Source organism: Vulpes lagopus, chromosome 2 (assembly GCF_018345385.1).
Source record: "Vulpes lagopus strain Blue_001 chromosome 2, ASM1834538v1, whole genome shotgun sequence".
In the NCBI taxonomy this organism is placed as follows: domain Eukaryota; kingdom Metazoa; phylum Chordata; class Mammalia; order Carnivora; family Canidae; genus Vulpes; species Vulpes lagopus.
The window spans coordinates 50,080,203-50,103,172 of record NC_054825.1 but is presented as its reverse complement, the minus strand read 5'-3'; the positions used below and the strand labels follow the sequence as shown (position 1 = coordinate 50,103,172).

The 22,970-nt window shown below is 37.1% G+C and overlaps 1 protein-coding gene and 1 long non-coding RNA gene across 11 annotated transcripts in view; one reads left to right on the top strand and one right to left on the bottom strand.

The window, feature by feature from the left end:
* The window catches only part of IQCH (IQ motif containing H), a 200,001-nt gene extending 195,915 nt beyond the window's left edge, over positions 1-4,086 (top strand). For all 5 annotated transcript variants that reach the window (XM_041740511.1, XM_041740529.1, XM_041740525.1 and 2 more), the window contains one exon: positions 3,520-4,086. In XM_041740511.1, the coding sequence (XP_041596445.1) occupies positions 3,520-3,624 (105 nt within the window). In that variant the 3' untranslated portion in view covers positions 3,625-4,086. The remainder of the gene's footprint in view (positions 1-3,519) is intronic.
* Positions 1-22,959, bottom strand: part of LOC121482764 — a 93,321-nt gene extending 70,362 nt beyond the window's left edge. For 2 of the 6 annotated variants that reach the window (XR_005985620.1, XR_005985615.1), the window contains exons 1-2: positions 22,667-22,959; positions 17,517-17,657 (exon numbers count right to left, since the gene is read on the bottom strand). This is a non-coding gene — a long non-coding RNA (uncharacterized LOC121482764). The remainder of the gene's footprint in view (positions 1-17,516; positions 17,658-22,666) is intronic. The other 4 variants (XR_005985617.1, XR_005985618.1, XR_005985622.1 and 1 more) reach the window with 4 other exon arrangements.
* Between the last annotated feature and the right edge of the window lie 11 nt (positions 22,960-22,970).

Sequence of the window (22,970 nt, the reverse complement as noted above, 5' to 3'; positions counted from 1 at the left end):
GCTAAAAATGTAAACTTTGAATGTATTTTCCTTGCACTAGGGCCTGGTCTCTCTAATAACAGTAATAATAATGATAATGCTTTCCTCTTCAATGTGATTTTATGAGTTGAAAGAATGACCATTGCTTTTCCTACAACATGACTAAGACTCAATGAAAAATAGGCCCAGTGTTGCATCAGCTTTCACTGGTCTGAAAGCATCTATCTCTTCATTTATATTCTAAGTTACTGTCAGCTAGCATCATTTCATCAGTTACTGCCATGTGCAAAATTCTAAGCACATGATCAGTCTAGTCTATCCAAATATAATAACCAGAATCAAATGGTGCTATGGATTAAATTATGTTCTCCCAAAATTTCCATGTTGAAGCCCTAACCCCCAATGTAATGATATATGGTAAAGGGACATTTGAGGTGTATTGTTTAAATGAGGTCAAGAGGGTGGGGACCTCCTGATGTGATTAGTGCCCTTATAAGAGAACAGAGAGTTTGTTTGCTTTCTTAACCTGTCTCCACCCCCACCACTTTGAGAGAATACAGCAAAGAGATGGTTGTCTGCAAGCCAGGAAGAGAGCTCCTGCCAGGAATTGAATTGGCTGGCATCTGGACCTGAGACTGCCCAGATTCCAGAACCATAATAAATAAATTTTTGCAGCTTAAGCCACCCAGTCTATGGTATTTTGTTATAGCAGGCCTGGGCCTGCAGACTAAGACAGGTGGTTTATCTTCAAAACCACACAGACTTGGTAAACCCCAAGCTTGGACATGAGGTTAGCAGAGTCAAATACTACTGACAAAATGAAGGCTATTTCTCTGCCATTTACCTGACTTTCAAAATTATCAAAAGTCAGATGTTCCCAAGTAGCTTAAATCCTATGGTTTCTAGCCTTCTCAAGTCAGATGTTTCCAAGTAGCTTTTAAATCTCATGGTTTCTAGCCTTCTCAAGTGAAACAATGTTATCTTGATATTTTTTACTCTTACCAAAATGTCTAAAGGTAAAAACTTTAAATCTTAACAAAGTAGAAATAATGACAAAACCTGAAAAGTGGAATAGATTCATTTTAGTAATTAGCACTCTTGAGCCTCAAGCTGCTGGCAATAGTAAAATGAGTTTACTCTCCTGCACCTTTTTTTTTTTTTTTTTTTTTTTTTTTTTCCTTTTTTTTTTAAACCCACACAACATTTTTTTTTTGTATCAAGCCACTACTGTTTGTTGTTGCAATTTCTCAATCCTTCTATAAAGGATTTACAAAGACTAAATAAAAATGGAAGGGGGTGCAGATAGAGCATTTAACAAAATATAACACAATTTCCTAAAAACACTCATCCTATGATTAGAAGGGAACTTCCTCAACCTATGGGTTAGGGAAAAACCATAGCTAACATCATAGTTAACAGTGCAAGACTGAAAGATTTCCTTTTAAGATCAGGAGCAAGAAAAAGATATCTGCTCTCACCACTTCTATTCATCATTGTACTCGAGGTTCTAGCCAGGGCAATTAAGCAAGAAAAATAAATAAAAGGCATACAGATTAGAAAGAAAAAAGTAAAACTATCTCTATTCACAAATAACATGATCTTGTACTTACGAAATCCTAATGAACCCAGAAACAACATATTAGATCTAATAACCAAGTTGAGAAAGTTTGCAAGACCCAAGATCAATACAGAGACATATTGTATTTCTATATACTAGCAATGAACAATCCAAAAATAAATTTAATTTTAAATTTAAACTTTTTTAAAAATTCCATTTATAATAGCATCAAAAAGAATAAAATACTTAGTAACAAATTTAATAGAAAAAAGTACAAGATCTGTCCATCATAAAAGAAAGAAGATCTAAATAATACTCCCCAGATTGATCTATGGATTCAACACCAATTCCTATCCGCATCCCAGCTGGCTTTACTGCAGAAATTTACCAAATGATCCTAAAATTCCTGTAGAAATGCAAAGGGTCCAAAACAGTCAAAATAATCTTTAAAAAGAACAACAAAGGGGAATTATGCTTCTCAACTTAACTACAATGGAGTGTCCCGGTGGCTCAGTCAGTTAAGCATCTGACCTTGATTTTGTCTCAGGTCATGATCTTAGGGTTATGGGATTGAGCCCTGAGTGGGGCTCCACACTTGGCCCAGAGTCTACTTATCCCTCTCCCTCTGCTCCACCCCTTCCATACTCTATCTCTAAAATAAATAAATAAAATATATTTTTTTAAATCAATATATGAAACTTAACTACAAAGCTCCAGTAATCAAGACAGTGTGGTACTGGCACAAGAATAGACATAGATCATTCAGAGTCCAAAATAAACTCATACATTTATAGTCAACTGATTTTCAAGAAGGGTGCCAAAACAACTTGATGGAAAAAAAACTGTCTTTTTAACAAATGGTACTGGAGAAAACACAAAACATAGATATCCACATACAAATGAAGGAAGCTGTTCCTCTACTCCACAGCATATATAAAACTAAATAAAAATGGATCAAAAATTTAAATGTAAGAGCCACAACTATAAAACTCTTAGGAAAAATAAAAATAAAAATAAAAAACTCTTAGGAGAAAACACAGCTATAAATAAATCTTCATGACCTTGTAGCTAGCAATGCCTTTTTAGGTACAATACCTAAAGTGCAAACAATCAAAGTAAAAATAGATAATAGATAAAATGGAGTATTATTCAGATATAAAAAGGAAATGCAGGTCTGATCTGTGCTGCAACACAAATGAACCTTGAAAACATTAAGTGAAGGAGGTCAGACACAAAAGGCCACATATTGTATGATTCCATTTATGTGAAATATCCAGAGTAGGCAAATCCACAGAGATAGTGAGTAGATTAGAGATTGTCAGGAGCTTGGGGAGGAGGAAAATGAGGAAAGGCTGCTAATGAGCACAGAGTTTCTAAATAGGGTGATGAAAATGTTCTATAATTGTATAGTAATGATAGTTTCTTGTGAGTATACTAAAAACCATGAGTTGAACTCTGTAAGAGTGAATTTTAAGGTATGTGAATACTACCTCAATAAAAAAATAGCTAAATAAATGGGAAAGGTGCCATTTTTCTGTCCAATGGGAAAAACCAATGGGAGTAAATACTCCCATCAGTCTACTAGTCCTCATTTAAGGATGACTAGACAAGAGCTTCTCAAATCATCTGTAGTGAATTTGTTTTTTCCAACCTATCAAGGATCAGCACTTCTGGAGTTACTTAAAAAATGAAATAAATTAAAGATGTATAAAATAGAAGCCCATTTTTTGGGTTTGATTTAGTGCTGTAAAAATTTCTATAAAGGTTTCCAAGTTCTTACTCTCAATTTTTTTACTCATTTCAGGACTGATGACACAGATGGGTGCTAGTTGGCAAAATACACTTTGAGTTTAACTAGTCTAAATTATATTCAAATCCAAAAAGGAGAAATAATTAAGGTGGGGGAAAGAGTTGTAAGAGGTCTTTAAGTAATAAATATTATTTTTAAAAAAAAGAATATTATTTTTATTGTTCATTTACAGACTGCCATTGATGACATTGAAGCCATTCTAGGAGTAACAGAGGAAAACAAAATAAGATTTGAAGAAGAGCTAAAACAGTCCAAAGATGATAAAAAACCTCTCTAAACCTGATAAATGAATGCTCCTGGAATATATTGCTGATTTTGGATTCTAATCTGGAGTCAAAAAAAAAAAAGGCAACATTCTTTTTGCTGTTAGGAATACGAGTGGGGAGTGGAGTTAGTTTGCTTTGTTTGCTAGGAGGTTTATCAAAACAGATTATAATGTAATGCTCTTTTTAGAAAAAAATATTAAGTGATATTATTTTACCTATTAAACTAAAACCTATTTGTGCTTTTACTTGAGGTGTTGAACAATCTCCTCTTCTTCCCGAACTCAGGAAGAAATAATAAAACAAGAAAGTTACGAGTCTTACTGATAGCATGTCTCTTCTACCTCTTTATAAACTTCAGGATTATGGAGCTTTTGTTTATGCCTTACAAAGTTTTCTCCTCCTATTTCTAAGAGTAATTTGTCTTCTGCATTTAAAAAATTGAATAAAGCCTTAATCATTGCTATTTGGCAAAATGGGTCATCTTTTCCCTAAGAAAATTATTTTTACATGGGTTTTTAAAGTGACCCTTTATCATTCATTGTTTTTTTTTTTTTTTGTACCAAGCCACTACTGTTTGTTGCCATTTCTCAAAAAGTAAGGTAAACCAACATCTAGTTAACCAAAGCATCAGAATTTATCTAGGTGGCAGTATCTGCTCTTAGTTTAATATATAGGGTAACTCAAGCCCTCTATCTTGAATAAACATTTGTAATCTCTAATTCTCCATTTAATACAGCAGTAGGATTTTTATGATAATTCAACAATACCTTTTAAAGTGCAAATTGTTAAAATTATGCAGCGCTGATACTCTTAGCATTTGATTCTCAATTGTTCAAAATATTTCAATATCATCCAGTTTTACAGAAGGGTAAAATATGCAAGTCACAATACCAAAATTGCACAGTCGTTTTAAAGAATACCTTTAGATCTTTAAAAACATGTGAATGTGTTGGGGAAACTAGGAGTATCATTTTATGTATGGAATTTCAATAATTTTTAACAGTGCCTGAGCCACAAGCTAAGATTTCCTGCAATAAAGTCAACATTTTTGTGTGTGTCAGCTTTTGTTTTGCTATAGTTGGAAATACATTAATTAGCCAGGTTTCCTGCCTGTGCTAGGTACAATGATGACCTCTTTTTCTTGCCAGATCATTCTAATCCATATGAGGGGCCCATTGTCCAGACACTTGACGGATAGGAAGTACTACATGGCCATTAGAGTCTCGCCTCAATTGAAGCCAGAGCAACATAAGGTCCAAGAGACTCATTAGTTCACTGGCACAATCGTGTCCTGAGAGTAAATGAAACCCTCTGTCTCCTTATGGCTCTCATCTGCTCTGGACTTTAAAAGAAAACTGTCTCTGTTTTGTTCAGCACAGCAGTGCATCTTTCACATGGTGAGAACCCCTCTTAACAGTACAAAACTGTTAAATCTATCAGGGAAGTTTTGTATGTGAATTTTGATTAGCACTCTCGAGCCTCAAGCTGCTGGCAATAGTAAAATGAGTTCACTCTCCTGTACCTTTTTTTTTTTTTTAAACCCACCGTGGCTGGTTTTTTTCAGACAATGCACTTTCCTTCTTTGCATCTCTCATTAGCGTACACCATAGAATGCCTGTTTCAGGTTCTCTACCTAAAAACCTACAGCTTCAAAATGAAAGGAAAAAATTTGGTATAATAAAACAATCACTTCAAGTAATTAAGTGGAAGAAGCCAGAGGACCAGATTAAATTAGTGAAATGTTTTAATTACAGAACATTTGAAAAGAAGCATAGTCCATCATCTTTTAACACATATATGTAGCAAAGACACTGTCCTACTGGTAAACTAAGATAAGTTTGAAAAAAAAATCACATATGTATACAATGTATCCTAAACAAAAATTAATTGAGATGAATTACTGAGCTTTACAATTCTAAATAGGAAAATTATTTGTTGATAAGAGGATGTCTCTTTAAATATATTATCCATTTTATATTGATTTTAAAGAAACCAAATAGGTAAAATTTAATGACAAACTGTTATCTACTTTTCCTATCTCCTGTAATCTACTTATATTTACCTTTAATGAACACTTATTATAGACTAAATATGTACTGTACTAGAAGCTTTATACACATTATTTTATTGCATCTTTCCAACAACCCCATGTGGGTCTCTGCTACTGCTGTCTTCATTTTACATATGAGGACATTGAGATTTTGTGAGGGTATCTCTGCACATCTCAAGACCAAACGAAATTGGGGATTTGCTCTTTTACCACAAATTCTAGCATGTTGTATAGAGTAGGAAGTTCAGATTCACTTATCCCAGATCACACAAGGGACCCACCTTTTTTTTTTTATAACAAATTCTAGTGTTGTTTAAAGGATGGTTTCACTTATGCTTCCTGCTAATAAAATCACCTTGCACAACTGACAGTATCATGAGGCATAACAATTATGTAATCAAAGAAATCAGAAGAGAATGTGGTGTCAGTGGAATTCTCTCATGGTGATGGATCTGTAAGACTTCAGTGGGAAGGTCATGCCCCATAGTTTGTTTGAAAATGTGTATAAAGTCAAGAAACTGAGGAAAGGTTAAGAACTGACTTCCAAGAAAATGTAGAGTAACCTAGGAGACGTTTGGGAGCACTATTTTGGCTATATCATCCTAAGAATTGCAATCATCCTATTTCTCAGATATAAAAATACGTATTTTATCAGAAGTAATATATTAGTAACCATCTGATAGCTTTAACAATTAATAATCATTTTTATGCATCTGGCACCTTTCTTCTAAAGAGCTCAAAGCACTTTACATTTGTTATCTCATTAATTCCCAACACTGTCCCTGTGGGGAAAGTAATAAGTATTTTAACATTTAAATGTTTATCTTTCAGAATTTCTCAAGCATATATTAATTATATTTCCAAAAATGTAAATGCTCACTAGTTTTATTTTACTGTTCCTCTGGCTTCAATGTGCATACCAGATTTGTTCAACTCTTTAAATGTACTGATCATGGTAAATTTTTTCTGGAAAAGTATAAATTGCTGAGATAATGGTAAGGTGGAAGTTGTGGCTGGGGGGAGCATATGACCGCTTTCTCACTGGGAAAAGTTTGGTTCAGTTCATCGCAAATGCAGATGAAATGTACTGTGGATCTTCCAAATCTTTTCTGTATCCCATTCTTTCCAAAAGATAAGCCGCAGGAGGGTAAAGATTATATCTGTAAGCATGAGGTAGACTGAACTACTATTTACATCTTTGTTTTACTGATGGTTTTACTAAAGTGGAACAGAAACTAGATGCATTCTATTAGGAGTTACATCCCAAAGAGTCACAGAATAATAAGGGCCAGAAACTTGTCTCCCCAGCCCTCACTCTCTTTGGGCTGGTCATACCTTTCTCAATTTTCTAACTAGAAAAAATGGCAGATAGTAATACCTGCTCCTTGGGGAAGCAGTAGAGATTAATTAGCCAATGTAAGGAGAGTGTTTCCAAGATGAAGCATTCCACATAAATGTTTAAGTATTATTATTGCACTGCTACTTCAAATGGAAGTTCTAACTTTGAAATGTGATTATACACTTTCCCCAAAAAAACCCTTCATAACCACATATATAGGTTTATTTTTCACTCTAACAGTCTAACTCATGGTTGTGAAACTTTATTGCACTTGATGGAGGACTCTGGCTTTTATTAGTTTTAAACTGCTGGTTGCTGGGGTATTTATGTAAATGAGGAAAAGATACCAAAACAATAAATAATAAGCATGTCCCTGCTGTTTAAAAATCTGTTGGTAGAAACAACTTTTGTTTGGTTATAAGAAAACCCTAAACATAGCACAGAAAAATAAAACTTTGGCATCTATGCATAAAATAGCATTTTGGATTTAGGTTTTTTTTTTTTTACATTGGTTTTCTCCCCAAGCATTTCTTTACCATTCTGTAAACATTTTGTTTTACTTAATAATGAATTATGAGAATATAAGATAATGAAATGACATTTAATCATTAAGTTTATATATTTTTCTTTTTCCAAGATTTTATTTATTTTAGAGAGAGAATGAGAGAGTGGAGTATGCGGAGGAGAGGGAGAACAACAAGCAGACTCTGCACAGAGCATAGAGCCCAACATGGAGCTTGACCTCACAACCCTGAGATCAGACCTGGGCCTCTACAGTGGCCCAGCATATATATCATATACATGTATGTGAGACAGAAATGAGTAAAACATTATATTTCAGGAATTTTAAATAAAATGTTATAAAGTATAAGTATAGTATAGCTAATTATAGCTCCTAGATATCAAGGTCACACCCAAATTTATTGTAGTCTCTTCATAAAGAATGTTATGATAAAATCATGGTCCCATGAATTTAACAACAAAACAGCAAAACTTCTATTGGTTGCAAAATAACTTCAAACTCAAATTCAAATTCTGGTTCATTTAAAGATTCAGGCTGCTTTGCTTCCCAGCAGAGGTCATAAAATAATTATTTTGGAATCACTGAAAAATTTAAAATGATCTAACAATACAGGACTTCCAAGTCCCCTTTACAATGCATTTCTACTCATCTTCTTTTTAAGTTGAAAATACATAGCCACATTTTTAAGCCAAAAAACCAGATTCATCTTCAAGAACAGTGAAAAATCAGAAAGGTCTAAACATTCAACAATAAGGTATTACTTAAAAATTATAGGGAGATAATTTTTGGTGGTGGTTTGGTGGAGATAATTTGGGGTGGTTCAGTTGGTTAAATATCTAACCCTTAATCTTGAAAAAAAATTTAGGTCATGATCTTGGGGTCATGAGATGGAGCCCCACATCAGGCTCCACATCCTTAAAAAAATTATGGAATAGCTATATAAAGACTTCTATACAACCATTTAAAAAATTATAGGTTATTATAACTACTGTAGGATCTAACTATTCCACTCCTAGACATTTATTTTTCCCAAGAGGAAAAAAAGTATATGTCCGTTCAAAGACTTGTACATGAATCTTCATAGCAACTTTGTGATAGCCCCAAACTGGAAGTAATCCAAATGTCCACCACAATGTAGATGGATAAATTATGGGACATCCTTATAGCAGAATACTACTCAGCAGTGAAAAGGAACAAGTTGTTGATAAAAATCAAAGACATGAATGAATCTTAATATAATTGTGCTGCATGAAAAAAACTTAGATAAAAAAGAGTGCATATCCACATACATAACATTCTAAAAATACAAACTATAGTGCCAAAAGCAAATCAATAGTTTCCTGGAGGTGGGAAGCTGGGGCGAGGTAGTGAGGAGAAACAGGATGATTACAAAGAAGCAGGAGGAAGATTCTGGGGGTGATGGGTAGCTTCACTATGTATTTTGTTGTTGTTGTTGTTGTTGTTGTTGTTGTTGTTGTTTTAGCTTCAGTATGTTGACTGTGAAAATGGTTTCTTGGATGTATACATACATCAAAACTTCTTAAACTATATACCTTAAATATGTGCAATGTTTGAAGGTCAATTATATCTCAAAAAGCTGTTTTAAAAAAAATGAACTATGAGAATATAAGAAAATGAAATGGCATTTAATCATTAAGAAGTATGTATTTTTTTCTTTTTCCAAGATTTTATTTATTTTAGAGAGAGAATGAAAGAGAGAGTGGGGTACAAGGAGGAGGGGAGGACAAGCAGACTCTGCACTGAGCATAGAGCCTAATGTGGAGCTTGACCTCACAACCCTGAGATCATGACCTGGGCCAAAATCAAGAGTCTGATGTCCAACTGACTGAGTTACTCAGAGGCCCCTAGGAAGCATATTTTAAAACAGCATGAAGACTAGGACTCCAGTTATAACATTAAAAAATATGACATATATGTATGCATGCACACATACACACACACACATGCACACAGACACAACTCAGACACAGATACTCCGCAGATTGTTAATAGGGGCTACTTCTTAATGATGGAATTTCCTTCTTTCTGTATTTTCTTTTTTATAATGAACCTGTTTTTAATTAATGGAGCAAATGAAACAAAAATTTAATTTGGGGGAGTCTGGGAAAGAAAAATATATGAAGATCTTCATTATAAGTTCTGCTATCAAAAGTGATAATGAACTTAGGGACATGCAGTGGAAATGTCATAACCATCTCCCTCCTCCAAGCTCCCAAAGCTGTTACCAGTTAGCAATGGCTTGTTCCCTAGCATCACAGATTGCAAGTTTCAGTCTAAGCTTAATACCCTTAGTCTGGATATTTGAGAATTCACAGGACTATGACTTTAGTGCTGTATCTGCTCATGTAAACAGAGATGCATGAAAGGGTAAATTCTTTTACCTACAAATATTTGAAGGGACATATAGTGATTAGGTGGCATTTGCAGTTTTCCTAAATGGCTGTGAACACACACACACACACACACACACCATTCATTTTAGATTTAAAGGTCTTAATGGGTTTTATTTCCAGCTCTTTCCTTAATGGATAAGTAACTTCTCTTCTCTAGTCCTCAGCTTTCTGGTATGTAAAATAAAACAGAACTGATATTTAAACTTCCTGACAATTCTAATGATTCTATGCCAACCATTATCAAAGTATCAAAAGGGCAAAACCACTGATACCACACAGGGAGGTAAACTCTTTTAGCTTTCTTCTTCCATTTATCTGAAATCACGGATAATACTTTGTAACTTTGTTCAGCCTCTTAAGTGTCTCTATTTACTATCCAAAATGGCTGGGGTTTTATTTTTTTTAAAGATTTTATTTATTTATTCATGAGAGACACACAGAGAGAGAGAGAGAGAGAGAGAGAGAGGCAGAGACACAGGCAGAGGAAGAAGCAGGTTCCATGCAGGGATCCTGACACGGGACTTGATCACCTGGGCTGAAGGCGGCGCTAAACCACTGGGCCACCGGGGCTGCCAGCTGTGACTTTAAAGAGTTACAAAATGTTTTATAATTTTAAGACAGTTCCTTGAGATGTAGTTTCCTCTCAGAAGGAATCATTTTGACTAAAGATAGTAGCAAGCCAAATATATCACTTAGACTGGGATCGTGTCATTCATTCTTTGGTTTTTGCTTGTACTCTCTTAGGTATTGCTACTCACCTAAAGTAATGGAAACATTTTATTTTGAAAGCATTTTATCTGAACTGATTTAATGTGTACCTAGAAGATCTTAGCGCAAATAGATGGGATAGAAATGAAAATCAAAGCTTCCAATGTGCATTTTTGTTTCTGTAAACCCAAAGTATATCTTCTTTTTACACCTGCTTTGCAGGGACAGGATGGAGAGCTGGAGTACAGTCTCTGGGCTTTTCTTTAATTTGTACCTGGACTCAGAAAGAGATGGATGAAGTATTCTGCAACACTCCATTTTGCTGTATAGCAGATGTAGTCCCCAGTGAACTGCATAAAGGAGACATAAAACTCGGAAACTAATTTAACCTGGCATCTTTAATTCCATATTTTAAAGACTCCTAAAATGCAGTGTTTCCTGGGCCATGTCTGTAAGTAGTCAGTCAGGCCAGTCTTTCCAGGAAGTGTTCTGCTATCTCTTAGAGGGGCTAGAATAAGGAGCTGAAAGTACAGTGATTCTCTATCCCTTTATGAAGCCCACACTCATTGTTATGGCTAAAACAATTCTTTAAAGTTGCCAGAGCAGAAATCTCTCTGCTTCCTTTATTCTAACAGCTTAGATTCTTGGTACCAACACCATGAAAACAAAAACCACTTATGAATATTTTTCTTAAGATGACTTTGTCTTTCAATATACCTGTACAGTTTTAAAATTTTTCTAATTACAGAAACATATGCTCATGATACAAAAAAGGATTACATAGCTTCTTAACCAAATAATTTAAAAAAACAAAAACTTCTAAAAAACAGGCATGTGTAGGAAAGAAATTTAAAAATCAACAATCATTTTTTTTTAATGTGGAGGTAGAGCACCTAGCTGGCTCAGTCAGTAGAGCATGCAACTCCCTTGAATTTGAGGTTGTGAGTTCAAGTCCCACATTGGGTGCAGAGATTACATTAAAAAAAAATCTTTTTTTTTGAAAAGAGGCACCTGGCTGGTTCAGTCGGTAGAACATGCAACTCTTAATCTTGGGGTTGTGAGACTGAGCCCCACATTGAGTATAGAGATTACTTAAAAATAAAACATATTTTAAAAATCAACAATTAAAAAAATCAGCAATTATTTCACCACCTAGGGAGAACTACTTAAATCTGGGGGGATACCTGCTATCATTCCTACCTAGGGCCTCTCGATTTGCAATTCCTTTTGCCTGGCACACTCTTCTTCCAGAAGTTTGCCTGGCTCATTTACTCCCTGTATTCAGTCTCTGCTCAACTGTCACTAGACCAGAGGGACCCTCCCTAATGTAGCACCCATCCTTACTCTCCATCCTCTTAACTCTACCGTATTTTTCTCCAAAGCACTTAACAATATGTAGTATTACAAAATAGGTTTATTTTTTGTTATCTGTCTCACTGAATGGATTGTAAGTGTAAAGACACAGCCCTGCTCCTACAACAGTACACCTATCACTAGTAAGAGATGCTCCATTAATACATATATTGCATTTGTTTAACAAATATATATTGAGTTCCTATTATATAGAATCTTTTATCTTTGTATGTATAATTTAATAGGATCATACCAGAAATACTGTTTTGCAGACTGTGTTTTTCACTTAGCAATAAATTATGACGACATATCAGAAATTCTTATCCAATGAGATTTCAATAATGGCATAAAGGATGTTAATAATCCCCTATTGTTAGACCAGTACATGGGCACTCTGATGCATCCTTCAAATACATGTTAAGGTCGGGGCAGCCTGGGGGCTCAGTGGTTTATCACCACCTTCAGGCCTTCAGCCCAGGGTGTGATCCTGGAGACCCGAGATCGAGTCCCATGTCGGGCTCCCTACATGGAGCCTGCTTCTCCCTCTGCCTCTGCCTGTGTCTCTGTCTCTCTCTCCCTCTCTCTCTGTGTCTCTCATGAATAATAAAATATTTTTAAAAAGCCATGTTAAGGTCAATGAGGTAAGATAGTTATTAATAATATTAACAATGCCTTATATTCACAGGAACTTTATAAATTATTTTCATATGTCATTTAATCCTTGCAATAAACTCAAAGTAAACAGAGAAGAAACTCAAAGAACTTAAATATATAATTTTCTCCAAAATAGTAACAGGGAGTCCAGACTCAGATAGACCTAGCCCTATCTGTCTCTGCAGCCTAGGCTCCTCATATACCTCACTGTCCCTGGTTGACACCGTCATTTTACAGATGAGTGATCCACGCTTAGAGAAAGGAATAGTGATGTGCTCAGAATCACAGAACTTCTTCAAGAAAGAATACAGGTAGAGTAGAACCTAGGACTCCTGATTCCCTGTCTGAAGCTCTCTCAACTACATGCTGGCTTAATAAAGACGGGGAAAAAAAATCCTAAATTACTGCATAGTCAAATCAGCAAACAATACATGCTGTTATACTTCTCTGAAGATTGCACAGTATATTTGCTTGGTGCTGCGAAGTGCCAACCTGATGACACTTGCAATCCTGAGCTTATTTGATGTGGTTGGGAAGCAAATGAGATTCCAGTGCCCCTGTTGCGCATAGGTGCTCAATGAGCATTTCCTGCATGGTAGGGAAGTGCCCTATATTTACAGTATTTGATCCAGTTTAACAGCAAGATCTAATGTTAACATTAGCCTTGTAAAAGTTTTCACCCTAGTTCACACAAAAACAAGATTCTGGAGATTATGACTAGCAATTCTTCATGAGTTGATTTATCTGAATAAAACCTATAAGGTTTTGAACCATTAAACATTCGATTTAGAAAAAAAAATCTTAGCATACAGAAGAATAAACTGAAAAATGGAACAGATTTGTTTCTTGTAATAATTATGAGCAATATCTCAAACTCAGCATCCTTAGACCATTGAGCTGTGTAGGATGAATGTGCTAATTAATCAATTACTATCCAACAACGTACCCTGTTTATTTACTGAAATGCACCAGATACGTGTGCAGAACTGGTAATTATTAATCATCTTCAGTAACAAATATGACTCAAGTTCACCTTCATATAATTAATAGAGCATGTAGTTAGCTTTAACATCTTGCTTTATTAGAAACAGCAACAAGGAATTAAAAAAAAAAAGCTGAACCATAAGTTGTGGTTCACTGAAATGCTGGCTTGTACTAAATGTGCCTATTATCCATAGTGGCGGATTACTCAAACCCATCCAAATTAAGGCCAGAATGCAAAGTTTTTTTCAAACTAAACTTCTTAATTTGAATAAAATTTTAGACTTACCAAGAAGTTGTAAAAGTCCAAAACATTTCTATATATGCTTTACTCATGGTCCCCAAATAAACCCCAGTTTTCAGAGCTGATAATTGGCTTAAAGTTGGGATCTTTGTTGATGGTGCCCAAACGTCTTAGCACATTTAAAATGCTCAAGATGGGCAGCCTGGGTGGCACAGCAGTTTAGCGCCGTCTTCAGCCTAGGGTGGATTCCTGGAGACCCAGGATTGAGTCCCACGTCAGGCTCCCTGCATGGAGCCTGCTTTCTCCCTCTGCCTGTGTCTGTACCTCTCTCTCTCTCTCTCTCTCTCTCTCTCTCATGAATGAATAAATAAAATCTTTAAAAATAAATAAAAAGAAAATGTTCAAGATATTTTGGAAGTATTTTCAATATACATAGAAATAGTGTTTTACAACAAATTTTGCAAAGTGATCTAGCTTTGAAAATCTTTTTTTTTTTTGAGTCATCATGTAGGCCCCCAAATTTCCTTTGAGGCAGACTCCTAGGCTAGAAGGGCCATATTTTGGAACTATAATGTTATTTCATGATTATGCAATATCCAAGGGATGTTCAGTTGTGTCAGCAACATTTCAGCTGAGTCTGGCATCACTTGACTCTAACTATGTTCAAAGCATAAGGTTTTGCTTACTGCTAATGAAGGTTCAAATCCCAGCTCTATCACCTGCCTGCTCTGTGACTGCAGTTAACTGTTTCAACTTCTCTACTTTTTTTTTTTTTTTTTTCAACTTCTCTACTTTTTGACACTCATTTTCCTCAGCTTGATATTGAGGTAAATGAAGCCCTGCTTTGGAGTGTTGTTTAAATGAGAAAATAGGTTTAAACTGCCTAACAGGAAGAAATTCTCAGGAACTGAGAGATATCATTATGAGGTATTATTACCCTCTGTGGCCACTTTTAGCTTATGGAACTGAAATGTACATACTTATGCACACACAAGAAAGTATTTCATACAATGAAAACTGCAAATGTAAATTAACGTTTTTAAGTTTTCTCCTGTGGGCAGCCCAGGTGGCTCAGTGGTTTGGCGACGCCTTCAGCCCAGGGCCTGATCCTGGAGACCTGGAATTGAGTCCCATGTCAGGCTCCCTGCATGGAGCCTGTTTCTCCCTCTGCCTGTGTCTCTGCCTCTCTCTCTGTCTCTGTGTCTCTCATGAATAAATAAATAAAATCTTTAAAAAAAAGAAAAGTTTTCTCCTGAAAGGAAAAATTAGATTAAAAATTAATGTTAATTACACAGAAAATTAAAAACTCGTCCCGCCTGAAATACCAGTGGAACATCACTTCAAAAACCTAAACTGACAGGGATCCCTGGGTGGCGCAGCGGTTTGGCGCCTGCCTTTGGCCCAGGGCGCGATCCTGGAGACCCGGGATCGAATCCCACATCAGGCTCCCGGTGCATGGAGCCTGCTTCTCCCTCCGCCTGTGCCTCTGCCTCTCTCTCTCTCTCTGTGACTATCATAAATAAATTAAAAAAAAATTAAAAAAAAAAAAAAACCTAAACTGACAAATCATAAATCAGTGGGTGGACTACTGTATTTCTATTATCAAATGATTCAAGGCCCCTTTAAATGGAGAGCCCCCTTAGGGCATCTCAGTATTTGTTTATAGATCATTAACTACTTGACAGTGAGACTGGGGAGGGGGCATAAAGGCTTAAGCTGAAGTGCTAAAAGCCACTGTCGAAGGAAGATCAGCAATAAAGCCAAAATATCTTTGTAATTCAGTATGAAAATATGATTTGTGCTACAAAAGTGTCATATGCTTTTCATGCATGTATCTGTTAATAAAACAAAGCATACTTTACAAAGTTGGGACCATAACTATGACCTATATGACAAGGTAAATTTATTTGGCCATGTTCTCAAATGCTTCCACAAACTGACTACATAGGATTTGTAATATTGGAAACATGCCTATAAAATAGATTGTATTATCTACTAGCATAAATCGCTATCTGGTTTCAAAAAGTGACAAATATGTCTCCTTGCCACTGAATTCTAGCATCCACAGCAAGAGAAAGAAATAGAAATGTTTCCTAATGAAAAGCTCACAGAAAGTTGGAAGGTCAGAATTTTGATTTTTTTTTTTTTTTTTTTTTTTTTTTTTTAGAATTTTGATTCTTGATTCTGGTATATGATCTTGGGTAGGTTTCTTACCTACTCTATAGTTTAATTTCTCTAACTACCAAAATTAAAATTGTAATTAAATTAAAACCACTTACCCTACATATTACAATTTTTCTCCAACATTCTTCAAACACACTAATGGTATTCACTTTGCCCACTTTTTTTTTTTTTTTCATTTTTTCAAGAAGTTGAGCACCTACCATATTGCAAGTACTGTCCTAGGTGCTAGAATCACAAAGGTTAACAAAACAGGCATAACCACCTGTCCTTAGGAAGTTTACATGCCAGTGAGGGGAGAGCTTGAGAATAGTTTAGACATAACATGCAGTTTAGATGAGATCTTGTACCCTATATGTTCACAGTAACATGCTTTACCGAGTAATGCTTCCTGCTACTCTTTGTAACAGCAGCTCCAGCTGGCAACCAACTCCTTGGAGGGTTTCAGAACATCAATCAGTTCCATAGGACTCGAGATCTAGGTAAGAATATGGCAGTTCTTTCCTTTCCTAATGGCTTCTGCCATAACTCAGTACCATGAGAATAACTTTGATAAAGCCAATGTATACTGTCCTTCCCAGGGATGGGATAGGATACAGGAATGGAGCAGCAAGCAAAATTCGCCACTAATGCGAGTGGGCTTGGCTTAGAGGGCACTGAGCTATTAGGGAGATTTGGGTTCCTAGGAAAGCTAGGTCAGTGGCTTTTTGGGGGTATCTGTTTTTAAAGCATGCTGGAATATGAATCAGGGCAGCAGCATCTCTATAATCCTTCTTTCCTTGAATCAAAAGTCCTTAAATTTCAAATTGAAATTTGTCAATGAAATCCTAAATGTATGGGGCAGCCCTGGTGGTGCAGTGGTTTAGTGCCACCTGCAGCCCAGGGTGTGATCCTGGAGACCAGGGATCGAGTCCCATGTCGGGCTCCTTGCATGGAGCCTGCTTCTCCCTCTGCCTGTGTCTCTGCCTGTGTGTGTGTGTGTGTGTGTGTGTGTGTGTGTGTGTGTGTGTTTCTCATGAATAAATAAATAAAATCTTTAAAAAAAAAAAAAGAAATCCTAAATGTAAACATTTATATCCCTTTTTCAAAATTCCTTTATCTTTAACTGTCATATGCATCCACTATCTTGCCTATTATTCTCCCTCTGAGAATAGCAGTGAATGAAAATCTACGTGCCTATCCAACTTTCTTTTAAATCACATCATTCGAAATATGTGAGTAAATCATAATCTCACAGCAAGGTTGTAAAAACAATGTGAGAATATTCTATATGTGTACCAGGTCATGTTTGGGTCATGTCCACTATACATGTTCTCTACATGTATTTTTTAATAAACACTAGTAATAGGATGTATTAATATGTAATATTACCTGTAGAATTCATTCTGTTTCAAACTTTTTTTTTGTTTCAAACTTTTTATTGAAGTATAATATACATACAGAAAAATGCACATACCATACATGTTCAGTTAGAAGAATTCTCGAGGCACCTGGGTGACTTAGTTGCTTAAGTATCTGAGTCTTGATTTCAGCTCAGGTTTTGATCTCAGGATCATGAGTTTGAGCTCTGTACTGGGCTCCATCATGGGTATGGAACCTACTTAAAAGAAAATTTTTTTCACAAATTGACTACACCCATTTTAACAGAACCCAGATCAATCACAGGTACATGAATCATAATAAATATACCACTATGGTGGGGATGTTGATAATGGGGGAGGCTATGAATGTATGGGGCAGAGGGTATATGAGAAATCTCTGTACCTTCCTCTTAATTTTTTCTGCGAGCCTAAAATTACTCTTTAAAAAAAAGTCTTGGGGCACCTGTGTGGGTCAGTCAGTTAAGCCTCTGCCTTTGGCTCAGGTCATGATCCTTGGGTCCTGGGATCGAGTCCCATATCTGGCTCTCTGCTCACTGGAGAGTCTGTTTCTTCCTCTGCCCCTCCCCACCCCTCCCTTACTCATGCTCTAATAAAATCTTTTTTTTTTTTTTTTTTAAAAAAAAGGTCTTTTTAAAAAGTAGTATAGAAATAAATGAACAAAAGAAGAGAATAATTCCAACCCCCAGGAAGTCCCCTCATAGTCACTGGCTACTCCCTAGACCTCCACCCCTGGTAAGGGTGATCACTATCCTGCCTTCTAACAGCAAAGGTAAATTTTGGCCAGTTTTGATAACTTATGGAAATGAAATATTGTAAGTACTTTAGTGTCTGACTTCTTTCACTCTTATGTACATGAGATTCCTGCATGCTATGTACAATTATGGATCATTCTTTCTCATTGCTATATAGTATTCCATCAAGTGACTATGCCACAATTTGTCTATCTACTCTACTGTTAACAGGCATGTAAGTAATTTCCAGGTTGACTATCACAAATATGAATAGTGCTGCTATGAATATTCTGCTGTAGGTCTTTTGGAAAACATGTGCAGGGCAGCCCGGGTGGCTCAGCGGTTTAGCACCGCCTTTGGCCCAGGGCATGATCCTGGAGACCCGGGATCGAGTCCCACGCCAGGCTCCCTGCATGGAGCCTGCTTCTCCCTCTGCCTGTGTCTCTTCCTCTTCTCTCTCTCTCTCTCTCTGTCTGTCTCTCATGAATAAATAAATAAAATCTTTTTAAAAAAAAAGGAAAACATATGCACACAATTTCTGCAGGGCATTATTATAGACTGAATGTTTGCATCATCTCAAAATTTACATGTTGAAGCCCTAATGCCCAATGTGACAGTAGTTGGAGAAAGGGTCCCTGAGGAATAAAAATTAAATGAGTTCATAAGAGTTGGACCCTAGTCTGATAGGGCTAGTGCTCTTACCAAGGAAGACACCAGAACTAGCTCTGTTGGCCATGGGAGGATATACTGAGAAAGAGTTATAAGCCAGGAAGAGAACTCTCTCTGAAGAACCCAATCAGCCAGTATTCTGATCTTAGGCTTCTCAGTCTCCAGAACTGTGAATAACAAATTTCTGTTATTTAGGCAGCCCATCTCTGTTTTTTTTGTTGTTGTTGTTATAGCCTCATAAATATATATCCAAGAGTGTCATGGCTGGGTCATAACATTACTTATAATATTATATAGGCAGCTGAATACATACTGCCAAAAATTTTCCAAATTACTTGCCAGCAGTATATATAAAAGTTCTAATTGCTGCATATCTTCACCAACATTCAGAACTTTCCATCTTTTCTACTTCAGGTACTTTGGTGGATGTGTAATGGTATCACATTGTGGTTTTAATGTCTACTTTTCAGATGATTGTTGAAATTAAGTAATTTTCCCCATGTGTATTGTACATTGGGATATTTTCTGTTGTGAAGAGGCCATTCAAATATTTTGTTCACCTTTCCATTGGCCTGTCTTTTTAAAATGATTTGTTCTAGATACCAAATGCTTTGTCAGAGACATGTATTGCAAATACTTCTCTCACACTATGGATTGCTTTTTGGTTCTCGTAATACTGCCTTTTAATGAACAGAAATTCTTAATTTTAATATATTCCAATTTATCAATCTTGAAGAACTCAATTTTTAAAAGATTGTATTTATTTATTTGAGAGAGAGAGAGAATGCATGGGAGGGAGAGGTAGAGGGAGACAAGCAGACTCCCTGCCGAGCCTGGGCTCTATCCCAGGACCCTGAGATCATGACCTGAGCCAAAGGCAGATGCTTAAGCCTGACTGAGTCACCCAAGTGCCCTAAGAAGAATTCATTTTTTAACTTGTTCTGAACACCTATAGCATCCTAGGTGCCCTTAAAATAAAACAAGGCTAAATCCCTTCTTTCTAGGACAAACATCATATTCACACACAAGCTAAATGCTATACACAGCATCACTCTTCATAGTTATTTTTAAGGGGTTCCTTCCAAAGAGGTATGCCATTTCTCCATGTTTTGTGTAAAACTAAATATTTATATGTTTACTCCATTAATTCTTAATTGTTGGATATAATGTTTTTAAAACATTGACTTAAGCTTTTGAATGCCAACTTCTAAGCCCCTTTGTTTTATGACCATCAAGAACTGGAACTGATCTGAGTTGTGGATTTATTGACAGATTATCTTATTTTAATTATGAAAATGGCACTGTAAAATCTTAAAGTCAGAAGAGATAGCTAGAAGTCATGCTTTCCAGCTCTGTATCTTTAGGTTAAGATAATATTTCATTCAAACACTCCTGAATACCTGAGTATTCAGGTATTCAGATAGATCCACCATCATCTGCTTTCTTTGAAGTAATTTTCTACCTTAGGATAGAAGAGAGAGGGAGATAGTCATGGAGCCTTGAATTAAGGAAGCCATCACTGATGAGGTTCTTCCAAGAGACCATCTTCCAGTAGAAATATTTCAGTTCCCTAGCCCTTTTCCCAAGCCTTCAAGGGAGAATGCAGTGAAACCTAATCTAAATATGTGGCTCTCTTTATCAGTGGTTTGTTTTATTTTTTACCTTATATATGCCACAGAACTTAGAGTTTCTCAGATATACTTCAGGTTTCACAAATGTTTGACTCAAATTTCACTTTTTAAAATAGATTTTCATACTGCCAAGAGATAATGCCAAAATTTAACACATTGCCAACTGCTCACACATTAATTTCAGGTTAAGTAATCTTAGTGAGGATCTTAGAATTTCCTCCTCCTGCCATCTTTGTAATTGAAGCACCAAGATTTCAAGATAAATCATTTTAAGGCAACTCTAATTTGCATCCACTTGTCTACACAGATCAGGATATTCTTGATAGTGTACCACCTAAACAAAAGAATATGAAATAAACTATCCTGAGGCTGCTTATAGTCCTCCTAAATGCAACTGTTGTCCATAACCCCAAACCTGGCAAATTTTCAAGCATAAAATAGCAGAGTCAAGCCTTCAGTGACAGTGGGGCCTTTATGACACTCTAGCCAGACTAGTTTCTCTTAGTCTCTTCCATCCGCAGACTCCCTTGGTTCCTTCCCATTTTCTGAGCTTGGTTCCACAGACTTCCTGTTTATTACTTTAGCTACCCAATTTCCTTCTGATAAACACCTCGTCTACTAAAACAAAACAAAACAAAACAAAACAAAACAAAAAAACCCAAGGCAATAACAAAGTAGCCTTTAAAAAAAACTTTACCTATAAAGTTAACATTAAAAATTTGAACTTATGTTTAACAATAAAACAAGTTTTCATGTACTTTATATGCTGGGGTTCAATGACAGATTTTGTTTGGAAAAGACTGCAATGCGTTTCAAATTTTAATTTGAAAATCACAGTGCTGAATCACCTCCTGGACCCCTGTCGTAGCCTCCTTTCAGCCTTTTCTGTTGCAAGTCTAACCACATCATGCCTCCATCTAAAATCTTTTTTAAAACTTTTACTAACAGGGAATTCGATAATGTAAAGTTCAAATTATATGCAGGACTACAAGTCCCCTCAGAATTGGGCACATGGTAGCAGGTGCTTGATGTTTGTTGAATGAGTTATTAAAAACTAGAAAATGTAAAAATTAGCCACACAATCCTACATCCTTCCCTCGAGTTTCAACAATAGTAAGTTGTTAAGTGGTGCTTATACATAATTATATTATTTACATATAATGCTTTCCAGACGCATCTTCTCCTCTTCTTTTTTTTTTTTTTTTTTTTTTTTTTTTTAGGATTTCGTTTATTTATTCATGAGAGACAGATAGAGGCAGAGATACAGATACAGTAGAGGGAGAAGCAGGCTCCCTGCAGGGAGCCCTATGTGGGACTCAATCCCAGGTCTCCAGGATCACGCCCTTGGCTGAAGGCAGGTGCACAACCGCTTGGCCCCCCCGGGTGTCCCTAGACACATCCATCTTATTTACTGATGGTTTCTCCAACACAACATGAGTTTAGGACAAAGAGGAAGACATGCTTCTTTAGAAAGCAGGTGGAGATCAGCTATTACATCAAGTGGCCGTGAAGGTTGAGAGGAGGTTTTCCTAAAGTTACTATTTTTAGGACTGATAGTGGGTAGCTGAGGATTACAAAGCTTTATGACTAGAAAATACCCCGGCTTGGCATTCACCAAGCCTAGGAGGGAGGCACAGGTGCACCTGTGGGCGAAGCGCAGAGAGCGGTAGGAAGTTGTTTAAAACTTTCTATTTTGGGGGGCCGCCCCCGGGTGGCTCAGCGGTCGGGCGTCGGCCTTCGTCCCAGGGCGCGATCCTGGAGTCCCGGAATCGAGTCCCGCGTCGGGCTCCCTGCGTGGAGCCTGCTTCTCCCTCTGCCTGTGTTTCTCATGAATAAATAAATAAATAAAATATTTTTTTTTAATGAAAAAAACAAAACTTTCTAGTTTTTACTTTTATGATTTATAACCTTTACTTCGAACTACCTGAGGCTTACCCTAATCAGCGACCACGACAGAGAACACCTACACATAAAAAGCGCTTCCTGACTTCGCCAGTGCAAATCTGGGGACTTGCTTCCCCCAGGACACCTGGCCAGGTGTCTCCTCAGCGACGCCAGGTAGGCGGGTTACGTGAGCCCCAGGCCCGGAAGGGAGATCTGGGTGCCAGTTCTGCCTCCTCACTACGGGGATTACTTGTCTTAATTTACCTCACGCCCCTACTGATAAACCTCCGGAATCCCGCCCCAGCTCACCTCACCTCACCTCACGGCCCAGGCTGCGTGAAGTCACCTGTGAGGATTTCATTACCTCCTTGGCCCGGCTGACCCTCACCCTCCGCGCGCGTCACTCCGCCGGCGCCTCCGCCTCCTCCGCGCCCCCCGCCCCCCCTCTCCGCGGGAGCCCGCGAGACCCTCGTGCGCACGCGCCACTGCGCCCCGGGGGGCTCTCGCGCACTCGCGCACTCGCGCGGCGCCCCCTGGGCGTCCCCGCCGGCTCGCCCCAGGGCGCGTGCGCGCGTGCGCGCTCGGACGGCCCCGCCCCCCAAGCGGCGCGCGC